This window comes from Sinocyclocheilus grahami, unplaced genomic scaffold (assembly GCF_001515645.1).
Source record: "Sinocyclocheilus grahami isolate Dianchi unplaced genomic scaffold, SAMN03320097.WGS_v1.1 scaffold524.1, whole genome shotgun sequence".
NCBI classification, from domain to species: Eukaryota; Metazoa; Chordata; class Actinopteri; order Cypriniformes; family Cyprinidae; genus Sinocyclocheilus; species Sinocyclocheilus grahami.
In genome coordinates, this window is record NW_015505703.1 from 658,548 (window position 1) to 671,754 (window position 13,207).

A 13,207-nucleotide genomic window follows, 5' to 3' on the forward strand; every position below is an offset into this window, starting at 1 on the left:
CATTTGCACTCTCTATTCTATTTCTATTCTAATGGCCAATCCATCATTTTTGGGGGGAATTTTTATTTATTTATTTTTTAATAAGTATCGGTTCAGGCACCATTTAGGCACCGGAACCATTTTAAAAGTATCGATTTGGCATCGGTATCGAAAAAAACCAAACGATACCCAACCCTACTCTGTAGTGTGATATCTAGGTGAAAGAATCTCTATGTGCTGAGAATTAACTGATTTCTGTGACGTGAGGTGGCTAGCAGATGGTCTGTTTAGCCAGTCTGTCTGCTTCCTGACCTGGGCCCCAGTTAGTCATGTGCAAATTCTAAGACTAAATGCCATATTTCTAGAGAGAAGAGTGGCACCACCCCTGGAGGGATGAAGACCATCTCTTTTCAACAGATCAGGTCTGCCCCAAAAACTCGTCCAATTGTCTATGAAACCTATGTTATTTTGCGGGCACCACTTAGACATCCAGCCATTGAGTGACGACAGTCTGCTATGTATCTCGTCACCACGGTAAGCAAGGGAGGGTACCAGAGCATATTATAGTGTCTGACATCATACTTGCAAGTTCACACACCTCTTTAATGTTATTTGGGAGAACCTGTTTGATGTTTTGATCGGAACGGAAGAGCAGTGTTTTGACCCGCGGCTATGCTGCCTTACAGTCACCCAGTTGCCCTGCTGCACGGGCTCTGCAACTGTAACCGACCAATGTACAGGACTCCCTGAGCTAGTCGCATCCAAAGCCATATCTACAGCCCTCACATTCTTACTATCCTCAATTAAAGTTTGGATGCGTGTCTCTAATTCTGAAATCTTCTCTGTCAGTCTAACTATTTCCCTGCATTTATCACATGTGAATCCCTCGTCGCCGACAGAGAGAGCTAAACTATACATGTGGCAAGCGGTGCAAACAACAATAGCAGGAGAAGAAGCCATTACTCACTGTGATTGATGAATGATTCTGACTTACCACTATTAACTTGATCTTTGGGGTCAAGTTATGTTTTTTTTAAGAGGCTTAATAACAGCCAGTTTGAAGGTTTTGGGGACATATCCTAATGACAATGACGAATTACTAATAGTAAGAAGAGGATCTATGACTTCTGGAAGCACCTCTTTTTGGAGCTTAGATGGAATAGGGTCTAGCATACATGTTGTTGGTTTCGATGATTTAACAAGTTTATAAAATTCTTCCTGTCCTATAGTAGAGAATGAGTGGAATTCATTCATTTTTGGATTCAGCATTTTTGAAAGAGTCAATGATTCAGTGAGCCATTCATAAAGACAGTCACTTGCTTCATTTATTGAATGAATCAGCCATTTGAACAAATCGGTTGTATCAATGATGGTTTAATTTCATATTTAAAAGTATCATTGCATTTTTCCCACATTTCATATTTGTATGTCAAAAAAAGTAAAACATTAATCTAATAACATTATTTAAGCATTTGCAATTTTGAGTCAATTAATTTATGGAACCACTTATCTTCATTAAACAGTCTGAGTAAATACATCTAAATGGGACTTTCGATGCAGCTTCTGTGTTTCCTCTGCAGTGGAAAGATTTAGTTTGTTGATACTGATTTCATTTGAATGGTAACAACCATATAGTGTCTTATTATTCTAACTTAATGTATTGATTAAATTTAAGATTTTGGCGTAAATGGTGACGTACATTTAATCAGGTTAGGAAAATATTGTCCTTCATAAAGTTAAAAAGTGTAACAGCAATCAATTTAAAGGGGTCATATGATGCGATTTCAATTTTTCCTTTCTCTTTGGAGTGTTACAAGCTCTTGGTGCATAAAGAAGATCTGTAAAGTTGCCAAGACTAAAGTCTCAAATCCAAAGAGATATTCTTTATAAAAGTTAAGAGTTAACCACGCCTACCTAAAATGGCTCGTTCTAACACACCCCCACATATCTACCTCACTATGTAGGAAGATTTGCATAATGCCGCCCAAATGTTCACGCAAAAAAAGGCGTAACTTTTATTCTCACTGTAGTATTGTTGCCGCTGCCGCCATGTCGTGACGACGCTGTGTGCTTCGTTGTGAAAGCGAAGCTACTTTGTTTGATCTTCCAAAAGAGGACGATATCCGGATATACGAAAGAGTCCAGCCCAGGGTCGTCACATGTGGTTGAATGTCCTTCATCCTTCGTCGAATCCGCCGGTTGCGCCTTTCTCAACCCCGCCGCCTCTGCTCACTCTAGCCCGGCCTCAGCTCACGCTAAGCCGCGGCTTCCGCTCATGCTAGGCCACCGTGTTTTTCGTTGTGAAAGCAAAACTACTTTGTTTGGTCTTCCAAAAGAGGACACGACTACAAATCAGTGGTTAAGTTGTATTTACAACACTGTTCCAGAACAGTTTAACCCAAATATCCAGATGTGTGCAGCACATTTTATGGAGGACTGTTTACTGATCCTGGGAGAGTAGACTACAATGCCGGCAGTTCTGACACAGACTGTAAGTACGTTTTCATTTTAAGGATTTGCCACTGATGATTCAAATGCGAGTTTTGGGCAGTGTAGAGTAGCACTTGTTGTTTTTCATTTCTCCTATCACAAATACAGACAGGGTTTTATGTTTACGAGGTGCGATGCAACACATAAAAAGACAGTATAAGTCATTATAATCATATAATTATGTCCCCCACTGGATGCAACAAATGCCTCGTTTGTAATGGGTTTTCATGTTTTTGTCTCGTTGCTCCGGCCGGGACACGGCATCAACAGTATGGTGAGGGGTGTAACATTTCCATCACACGCTTGAGGTATTCGGCCAATCACAGCACACCTCGCTTTTCAGACCGATGAGCTTTGTAAAAATCAACGAAGGAGAAACAATGTACAGTATGTGGAAAATGTGTTTTTCTAACTTTAAAACGCATAAACACATTTCATTACACCAAATACACAAAATAATGTTCTTTTTAGCAGCATCATATGACCCCTTTAAGGCAAATATGCGGATTAAAGTAATACCTGATAGAGCACTGATGAGACCTTTGCTTCAGAATAAATTACATTTACGCCAAAAGAAAAAAGAACCACCTTTTTTCCCCCCCGTACAAGTAACTTTTTTTACTCGGTCAAGTGAATGACTGATTTACTTGTCCGAAGGAAAAGCACATGTCAAAGCTTAATGTCGAGCCCTGCTGGGGTTATGTTTGTTTTCTTCTAAAAGAGATGAAAAGTAATCTGATCTAGCAATTTGTAATACTTTTCTGTAGGATAGGGTACTTTCCCGCCATGCAACACGAAATACCTCTAGTTTTGTTTTCCTCCAGCTGCACTCCATTTTCCGGGCTGCTCTCTTTAGGGTGCGGGTGTGTTCATTATACCACAGTGTCAAACTGTTTTCCTTAATCTTCTTTAAGCATAAAGGAACAACCGTATCTAAAATGCTAGAAAAGAGAGAGTCCATAGTTTCTGTTACATCAAGTTTTTCTGAGCTATTGGATATGCTGAGGAATTGAGATAAACCAGGAAGATTACTTACAAAGCAGTCTTTTGTGGTAGACGTGATGGTTCTACCATACTTGTAACAAGGAGTTGAATTTAGTTTTAGCTATATGGAGTTTACACAAGACTAGACAATGATCTGAGATGTCATCGCTTTGCTGCATAATTTCAACACTGTTAACATCAGTTCCATGTAACAGTATTAAATCTAGAGTATGATTTCGACAATGAGTAGGACCTGACACGTGTTGTCTAACCCCAAAAGAGCTCAGAATGTCTAGAAATGCTGATCACAATGCATTTTTATCATTATCAACATGGATATTAAAATCACCAACAATTAAGACTTTATCTGCAGCTAGCACTAATTCAGATAGAAAATCAGCAAATTCTTTATTAAAGTCTGTAAGAGAAATAAAGTGTAAGAGAAAGAGTGTAAATTGCACAGCATTTTGGTTGGTAACCTTTCAGATGTTCACATGTAGCCTATTTGGCTTGACTAGGCCTTATTGGCTCTTTGTAAAACCCTATACCTTCTACTCTCTCTTCATATCTACTTTTAATAATTATTTGTTTCTGTTTTTTAGACATGCCCTGTGGAGGCGAGTTCAAGCAGTAGTAACTCCCTTCTTGGCGCAACTTGTTTCAATTATTGACCGTGACTGCAATCTAGACCTCTTGCTGGATAGAAACTCTGAAGAATCTTTGAAGAAACTGTGGTTGGACGTTTTTGGAGATTTCAAGTTACTAAATGTTCCTTACACAAGAGTGAAAAGCAAGTATGTAATTATATGATTTCAAGATGCATTTTGTAAGCCATTGGGCCCAAAACATACTCTATGCAAGTACGCTAATGCTCCTAGTTTTACATGCTTGATTGTACTATGTGTCTGACAGGAATTCATAATGCAAAGCAAATATGCATTGTATTCTCAGCATTGCTGCTCAGTCAGTTTTTTTCTTTAAGGTCAACTACTGACATTTATGAGCAACAGTTCAAGGAGAATCCTTGTGAGCAAGTTAATCAACTGGTTTATAGTTAGCTACCCAAATGATAACATTAATGGCAATGAACGTTATGATAACTCAAATTCTCCCCAAGAATGGAAAGCAAAAGCATGTTATGTAAATCAAAATCATACACTAACAATGCGTTTTCTAAGCATTCATGTCTACATTAGCAGAATGTCATTGTTGTAACTGAAAACGCTATGTTTTATAGTTCAGAGATGAAGACAATCTTGGTTCAGAACTACATTGCAATTGACAGGAGCATGGGTTGCACCTTGCCTTTCAGCTGGAGGATTAAAGATTATCTTGAGGAACTCTGGGTGCATGCTTTGCAGCGAGAAGGTATTTTAAACAACTTCTTCCCTTGCTATTTTTTTAATGAGCAATCAGTCTTAAATCAGGTTAGTTCTCTTGAAGAGTTCCTTTTTTCATTTTCCTTTAACTTTGTTGTTGTTGTTGTTTACAGAGGAAAATGTAAACAATAAATGATGTATTTGTACTTTCAACAGGACACACTATAAAGCAATTTGAAGAGATCTTTTGGAAGACGCCCTTGGGCAGGTACATCTCTGAAGCAACTCAAGAGATGCAGATGGAGTTTTTCCACAGGTATCTCCAAGATTTCATCTCCATAACCATGAATGTAACATCAGAGGTGGATCTCAAGGTGAGAGTCAGACACTTTCAAAGCTAGATTTCTACCCATCATTTGCACATCCAAGCACACTTGTTCATGTGTGGTTTTTACCTTTTACTGTAGCTCTTACGGGGAGCCCTTACTTGTGGTGTACATGAGCTTAGAGGCAGTCAGGAAGCACATGAGAGTGAAGTCATTTCTCTGGCATGGGTTCATGCTGCCTACCACCATTTCAAGAACAGAATACAGAACCTCTACAGGATGATCAGTATAGAGCCTCAGATTGCTCAGATGCTAATTGATAACAGATATGCCAGAGAGGGCATAGAATTGGTAATTGCTTTCAACTTTCTTCTGCTGCCTAAGTTTGCATGAAAATATTTATTACAGTCATTGTTTACTTCCCTCTGACCACTTTTCTGTTTCTCAGGTGTTAGATATGTATGCTGCTGTGGCCTGTATTGAATATCTGGAGCCCCAGACTCTAGATGGAGATGTTCAGAGTCTGGCCTGGCTTAGACGTGTAAAAAAACTACAGGTGCCAATTGAGCTGGTCTGCTGTGAGGAGAGCCTACGCCACTATGGAGAGAAAAGAAAACAGATGGTCACCCACATCCAGTGAGTTTTGAGCTCTAAAACAGGGTTTCCGCGGGGTCTTATAAAGTCTTAAGTCTTAAATTTAGTATCAAATTTAAGGCCTTAAAAAGTCTTAAATTGTACAAGAAAGTCTTAATTGTGGTTTCAAGAGGTCTTAAATTTGGGGACAGAAAGACCAGAATTGCGATATGGCTGAATGTGACGATTAAACTTCAAAAGGCTATGATTTCATTAAATAAACAAGAGCTCTGCATGTTCAGAGTCCGGTGCTGCGCTGCTTTGTGTTCTGCCGTTACCGGGAAAACAGTTATATTTCTACCAAACGCTCCACCTGCTGGCAGAGAATGAATGAGCATTTTCAATAAAACTGTTGTTTTGTTCTGAGTTCAGACCAATGCGAAATTCGACCCATGTTTTTACCCTGCAAACACGCAGAGCTTTTAATGTGAACTGGTGGATCGATAAGAAGGCAATGCATTATAAAAATCTAAACATAGCGGTGTGCAAGGATGTTCAAAGATTCTATAAGGATGTTTAAATTACCAGAGACACTTTATTCTGCAAATATTGCATTGATTTTAAAGAAAGATAAAGATAGTACAGACCCCTCCTCTTACAGACCCATTTCCCTTCTTGGTAGTGATGTTAAGATATTTACTAAAATTTTAGCAAATAGGCTAAGTAAATGTATTGGCTCAATAATACACGAAGATCAAACTGGTTTTATTCCCGGGAGATTTTCTTTTCATAATGTATGCAGACTTATGAATGTTGTGTACAGAAATAAAGGCAAACATGATAAAATAGCCATTCTAGCCCTGGATGCCCATAAGGCATTTGACCGGGTGGAATGGACTTATATCTTAAGTACTATAGAAGAATTTGGTATGGGACAAAATTTTTCTTCGTGGATTAAGATGCTGTACCTTTGCCCTTCTGCCTCAGTTCTCACAAGCAATAATAGGTCCCCTCCTTTTCTCCTTCATCGTGGTACCCGCCAGGGCTGTCCACTGAGTCCTTTACTTTTTGCTATCGCTATGGAACCTTTAGCAATAAGTATAAGAAATCACTCGCATATATCTCCTGTTATTATGGGAGATGTAAAACATCAGATCTCTCTATATGCGGACGATGTTCTTCTTTTTCTTTTAGAGCCAGAAAGATCCTTGTCCTTTCTGTTTGATCTTATTAGAGAGTTTGGTGCCCTTTCCGGATACACCGTTAACTGGCAGAAAAGTGAATTTATGCCATTATATGATAATATAGGTTCAGGTTTTATTAATAGTCTCCCTTTTAAAACTGTAAGCGAATTAAAATATATTGGTATCACTGTCCCTAGACATTATAAAAGCGTGTATGAAACAAACGACAAGGTCATGATAGATAAACTGAAGAAGAATATAGAGACTTGGCGAGTACTCCCTTTATTGGTCGATTGGTCGTGTTAATGCAATCAAAATGGTTACTTTACCTAGATTTCTTTATCTGTTTCAAAACGTTCCTATCTTTTTAACCCAGTCATTCTTTAAAACACTTGATACTGTGATCATGCCGTTTATCTGGGGATATAGAGCTCATCGTATATCTAAAGCGCATATTTGTAAAACAAAAGAGGTAGGAGGCCTAGGTCTTCCATGTTTTCAGCATTACTACTGGGCAGCCAACCTAAGGGCATTAATGTATTGGTGGATTGCATGCCCCGGGAAATCGAACGCTACCATTCCTGCTTGGCTGGCTATTGAACGGGATATGCAGGAATCCTCCCTCCCTGCTTTACTCTTTGCAGAAAACAGACCTATCAGAACACTGAAGAAATGTAACCCTATTGTTGTAAATTCTCTTAAGATTTGGTATCAGCTCAGAAAAATATTTAAACTCCCTCAGACCTGCTCACTTACCCCTATTGCTTGCAATCATGCATTCCTTCCATCACAGTCGGATAGAACTTTTTTAGCATGGAAAGAGAAAGGAGTTCTGTCTATAGGAGATTTATGTATAGATAATGTATTTGCTTCTTTTGCTCAGCTTAGACAAAAATTTGAGCTACCTTCCTCTAATTTTTTCAGGTATTTACAAGTACGGAATTATGTTAAAAGTAATATCTCTAATTTTGAAGTTTACAAGTCCCCTGAATATCTTTATTTATTTATGACCTCTGAACTCGACTCAAAGGGTCTTGTTTCTAAATATGTTGAATATTTTAATGATTTTAGAACTCCTTATACTTAAAGATGTCTTGGGAAAAGGACTTGGGGATAGATATTTCAGAAGATAATTGGACTAAGGCCCTCCAAGGTATTAGGTCTTGCGCCGTCAACTCTAATTTTCAGTTGATTCAGTACAAAGTTGTCCATAGATTGCACTACTCCCGTACCAAATTACATTCCATATATCCCTCTGTGTCACCTTTATGTCTCAAATGCAAGTCCAATGAGGGTACACTGGCTCATTTATTTTGGCTCTGCCCAAAAATGTGTACATTTTGGACTGAGGTTTTTTCTTTCTACTCAAAGGTACTCAAGATTGATTTTCCTCATGACCCTCTTATTGCAATATTAGGCTGGGACCCCTTCTTAGAGAAGTATAGTTTCAGTCAGATCCAAACAGTTAAATATGGGATGACTATACCAAAAAAGAAAATTTTGTTGATGTGGAACAAAGAGTCTGCGCCTAAATTTGAAACTTGGCTTACAGAGCTCAGTAATGTGTTACATATGGAAAAAATTAGATACGAGATTGCGGGTAAACCAAAGAGATTCGTACAGATTTGGAAGCCCTTCTTGGAATATTTTGAAGGTGACCCATGATAACTGAATTTAACCCTTTTCTTTATGTAGGGTGGTTAATTTAGTAAAATAGCAGTGTGTAACAAATATATATTTCCATAATTGGGTATTTATTGGTATAGGAAGGAATAACCAAAGGAATTGTTTTTTTTTGTTTTTTTTGTGTATATTTAGAGACGGCTGTATGTGCTCTTGTATAGATACACAAGTATGAACGATGTATGTTTATGGAGATGTATATGTATACTATATGTGGGTGTATGTATATATGCATGATTACATTGATTAGTGTCATTAGGGGGTTTTTTTCTTCTTATTTTTCCTTTGATTTGCTGGCATGGGGGGGGGGTTGGGGGATTGTTCTCTAAAATGTGAAAAGCTTAAAATAAAATATTTTTTAAAAAACGGTGTGCGATATATATGGTCTGCGATAATATCCTAATTGTTGTTTTAACGATGTGCAATTTGATATTATGAGTATATCGTGAAAAGCAAACACAAAACACACCTACAGAGTGCACGCATAAGTGCAAGCAAAGCAGGGTTGAGCCTGGTCAGTACCTGGATGGGAGACCTCCTGGGAAAACTAGGTTGCTACTGGAAGAGGTGTTAGTGAGACCAGCAGGGGGTGCTCACCCTGTGGTCTGTGTGGGTCCTAATGCCCTAGTGTAGTGACAGGGACACTATACTGACAAAAAGCACCGTCTTTCGGATGAGACGTTAAACCGAGGTCCTGACTATCTGTGGTCATTAAAAATCCCAGGATGTCCTTCGAAAAAGAGTAGGGGTGTAACCCCGGCTTCCTGGCCAAATTCGCCCATTGGCCTCTGACCATCATGGCCTCCTAACCATCCTCATATCTGCTGATTGGCTTCATCACTCTGTCTCCTCTCCACCAATAAGCTGGTGTGTGGTGGGCGTTCTGGCGCAATATGGCTGCCGTCGCATCATCCAGGTGGATGCTGCACACTGGTGGTGGTTGAGGAGATTCCCCCCTTCTATGTAAAGCGCTTTGAGTGCCCAGAAAAGCGCTATATAAATGTAAGGAATTATTATTTATTAAGGAATTCTTACAACTGTTGCAGCCATTAAAATAGTTCAGTTGTAGTTGTTTTTAATGGCAAAGTGATTACTAGTTTATTAATAAATAGTTAAAATGGTTGCTTTGCGGCAAGCTATTGGCGCTTTTCCACTGCATGGTACGGCACGGTACAGCTCGGTACGGTTCACTTTTGGGGGGTTTTCCACTGGGTACAGTACCTGGTACTTGGTACTTTTTTTAGTACCACCTCAGTTGAGGTTCCAAGTGAACCGTACCGTTACCAAAATGTGATGTGTAAACTCTGCTGATCACGGATTGGCCGGAGAGAATCGTCACTACTGAACTAGCGACACAAACACAACAGAACCGCTAGATTTAAATCAGCACAGCCAGCGAAGGATCGAACGCAACTGTTTTGAACAAGCGCACCTTTTTTAACAACCAAAAAGTGTCTGTTTCGATGTCTGTTGAGGAAGTACAGACGTTCCTCTTGTTGATAGCAGAGGAGCGGATCCAGCGAGAGCTTGATGGGGCGCGGAATGAAAACGTTTTTCAGGAGTCGCAGAAATAGAGGTGGCGCAACTATAACGACATGTGAATAATCCCGCCCACTCTAAAGCGGTACTGAACTGCAGTGGAAACGCAAACCAAGCTGAGCCGTGCCATGTCGTACCGTACTGAGCCATGCCGAGCAGAGTCGTACCACGCAGTGTAAAAGCGCCATATATGAGTGCCTAGCTAGCCTATATATTAAAGGCTCATTATGGTTTAGGATTTAAGTAATTAAATTAAGCACATCTTTTCCATCACCTTAAAGGGATACTTCATCCAAAAATGAAAATTCTGTCATTAATTACTCACCCTCATGTCATTCCAAGCCCGTAAGACCTTTATTCATTTTCGGAACATGAATTAAGGTATTTTTGATGAAATCCGAGAGCTTTCTGACCCTGCATAGACAGCAACGCAACTGAATCATTCCCAGGCCCAGAAAGGTAGTGAGGACATTGTTAAAATAGTCCACGTCACATCAGTGGTTCAACTATAATACTTTTTGTGTGAAAAGAAAACTAAAATAAGGACTTTATTCAATAATTTCTTCTTTTCCGGGTCAGTCTCTGGCGTGATTCACGAGAGTACCACGACGCATGTGTGTGCATTACTCTGCTTATAAACAAGGTGCAGCGCATGCGTCGTGGTACTCTTGTGAATGGCGGTGGAGACTGAAGCAGAAGAGAAGAACTTTTTGAATAAAGTTGTTGTTTTTTATTTCTTTGCCCACAAAAAGTATTCTCGTAGCTTCATAAAATTATGGTTGAACCACTGATGTCACATGGAATATTTTAACAATGTCCTTTCTGGGCCTGGGAATGTTTCAGTTGCATTGCTATCTGTGCAGGGCCAGAAAGCTATCGGATTTTATCAAAAATATCTTAATTTGTGTTCCGAAGATGAACACAACACCCGTCTTACGGGTTTGGAACAACATGAGGGTGAGTAATTAATGACAGAATTTGAATTTTTGGGTGAACTATCCCTTTAATTGATGGATGTCTAAAATATAAAAAGAAGGAGAAGCTGGGCTTAGGGGCGTAAATAAGTCGGGCCTGTCAGGCTCAGGCTGAAATGCTGGGCTCTACCTCATTGCCCATAGAAATATTCAAGGTCCCCATCATTGTTGGTTAATATGTTCCATAACATGCTACATGTTATACCTCTGGTACATCTGCTGTAATGATTTTATTTAATTAAAAAAAAATTTTTTTTTTTACATTCAATACACCCCGTTTCTGTACATTAAATTCCCTGACATTTTAAGAGCTGAATTTTTTTTGGGATTCCCATTCTTTTTAACCAATTAATTTGCATGACTTTTACAGTCGTTCTTAATTTAATTGATCAGGATTAAGCAAAGGGTCTTGTTTGTTGATCAGGATTAAGCAAAGGGTCTTGCAAAGGATTAAGCATATGGATTTCAAATAATATTTTACTCTCAATTTCTACTCAAAATGTTTTAGAGCATAATTAGAAATGTCTATATTAATCATAAAAATGTCCATGGAATTTGAAGATTTTATTAATTTACATGATTTTTTCAGAGTCTAGAAATAATACTTTTAGAATTAGTCTAACTCGTACTGTATATCTTGGTTGAGAAGTCCTGCTCTATATTGCATTACATTGATATAATTGCCTACAGTTCAGTTTAAAAAGCAGGTCATCTAACCTAATGCTGCTGTAATTACCTCATATGTTGTTTTTGTGTGAGTTTGTTTGTATGATTTTGTGCACTATTCTATTCTGAATTTCACTTATATTTAAATTGTCCGTAGATTCCGATTTGAATTACAATTCTTGTATCCTGTTTGCTACTTCATTTCCAATTCAGAAATTAAATGAGTATAATCGTTTAAAATTCTCAAGTTCATTCTCAATTCAGACCTGAATGGCACACAACCTTGTCCCCAGTGCTGGCTTGGCTGCTAATCAAACTCTATTTACTGTATTGTGTAGTTATCAATATTATAATTTATTATCAATTACATCATTTGCTTATTAATATTCAGACATGGCTGGCGTCGCATTTGTTCTCTGGCCTTGTTTGTCGAGCACATGCTGCTGGGTGTTGGAGATGTGAGGTTGAAACTCAGGCCACTAGTTGTGGAACACACTCGACGTCTAGCACAAGTGAGTCAACTCTGTCCATTTCCTTGAAAATAATTCCTTGAACCGTTTCATTTCTGCTTATCAACACTCTCACAAATCTCTTTGCTAAAGGTCTTAGAGCAGGACTCAAACCTCAAAAAGAGGCATCCGTTTGAGGCAGTGATCACCATACTCAAAGCCTGCAAAGATGGAGCATCTCAAAGCATTTTCAGGTATGATTTTTTAAAATTAGTTATATTTTCTTTAATCAAAGGGTTCAGTAAAATGCTATTAAAGGATTGTGGTGACTTGTTACTGTTTGTTTACACAGGTTTGGCATTCAACTTTGTCCAGTGTGCATGGGAGACCCTCAGGACCCTTTGAGTCTGCCCTGTGACCATATCTACTGCCTAACCTGTATCAAACAGTGGCTGGTGCCTGGCCAGATGCACTGCCCTCTGTGTGTACAGGAAGTGCCTGATGGCTTTGATCTCAAGGCCTCTGATGAAATACGGTACTCTGCAGTTTTTTGGGGGATGAATAGTTGTGCTTTATCTCTCTGTTTGTCTGTCTGTCTCTCTCTCTCTATCAGTCTAAAATATTATGTGCTTATTTTGGTCATTAGGGATCTCATTAGTCAAAATGCGTTGTTCAGAATACGATGCAATGCTTTCTTCATTGATCTGGTCACCACTGTGTGCTTCAAGGACAACACTCCTCCCAGCAGAGACATCATCCTCCACCTGTTGTCCCTCCTGATGGTAGAGTCCTGCTCACTCCCTCAGATCAGAGGTATGTCCGTTTATTAAGTATGGAGATCTAGATTTTGTTTAGAATGAATAAATGACAAGAACGTTGTTCCCCATCCTCTCAGGGCGAGACCGGAGGTTCTTGACTAAGGCTCTTTCTCCCTTTGATGACTCTGTCGATAAAAATCCAGTGGTGCGTTCAGTGGTGCTAAAACTCCTGCTCAAGTACAGGTAAGCGCAGGGCTTCTAACAGCTCACAGCACACTCTTCT

General features: G+C 39.1%; 1 protein-coding gene across 1 annotated transcript in view; it reads left to right on the top strand.

Annotated features, from left to right (window-relative positions):
• Positions 1-13,207, top strand: part of LOC107555077 (E3 ubiquitin-protein ligase rnf213-alpha-like) — a 127,183-nt gene that overhangs the window by 96,506 nt on the left and 17,470 nt on the right. The window contains exons 38-47 of the mRNA XM_016237774.1: positions 4,056-4,247; positions 4,691-4,821; positions 4,989-5,146; positions 5,240-5,449; positions 5,547-5,734; positions 12,109-12,229; positions 12,320-12,420; positions 12,519-12,701; positions 12,813-12,979; positions 13,062-13,167. Of these exons, the coding sequence (XP_016093260.1) occupies positions 4,056-4,247; positions 4,691-4,821; positions 4,989-5,146; positions 5,240-5,449; positions 5,547-5,734; positions 12,109-12,229; positions 12,320-12,420; positions 12,519-12,701; positions 12,813-12,979; positions 13,062-13,167 (1,557 nt within the window). The remainder of the gene's footprint in view (positions 1-4,055; positions 4,248-4,690; positions 4,822-4,988; positions 5,147-5,239; positions 5,450-5,546; positions 5,735-12,108; positions 12,230-12,319; positions 12,421-12,518; positions 12,702-12,812; positions 12,980-13,061; positions 13,168-13,207) is intronic.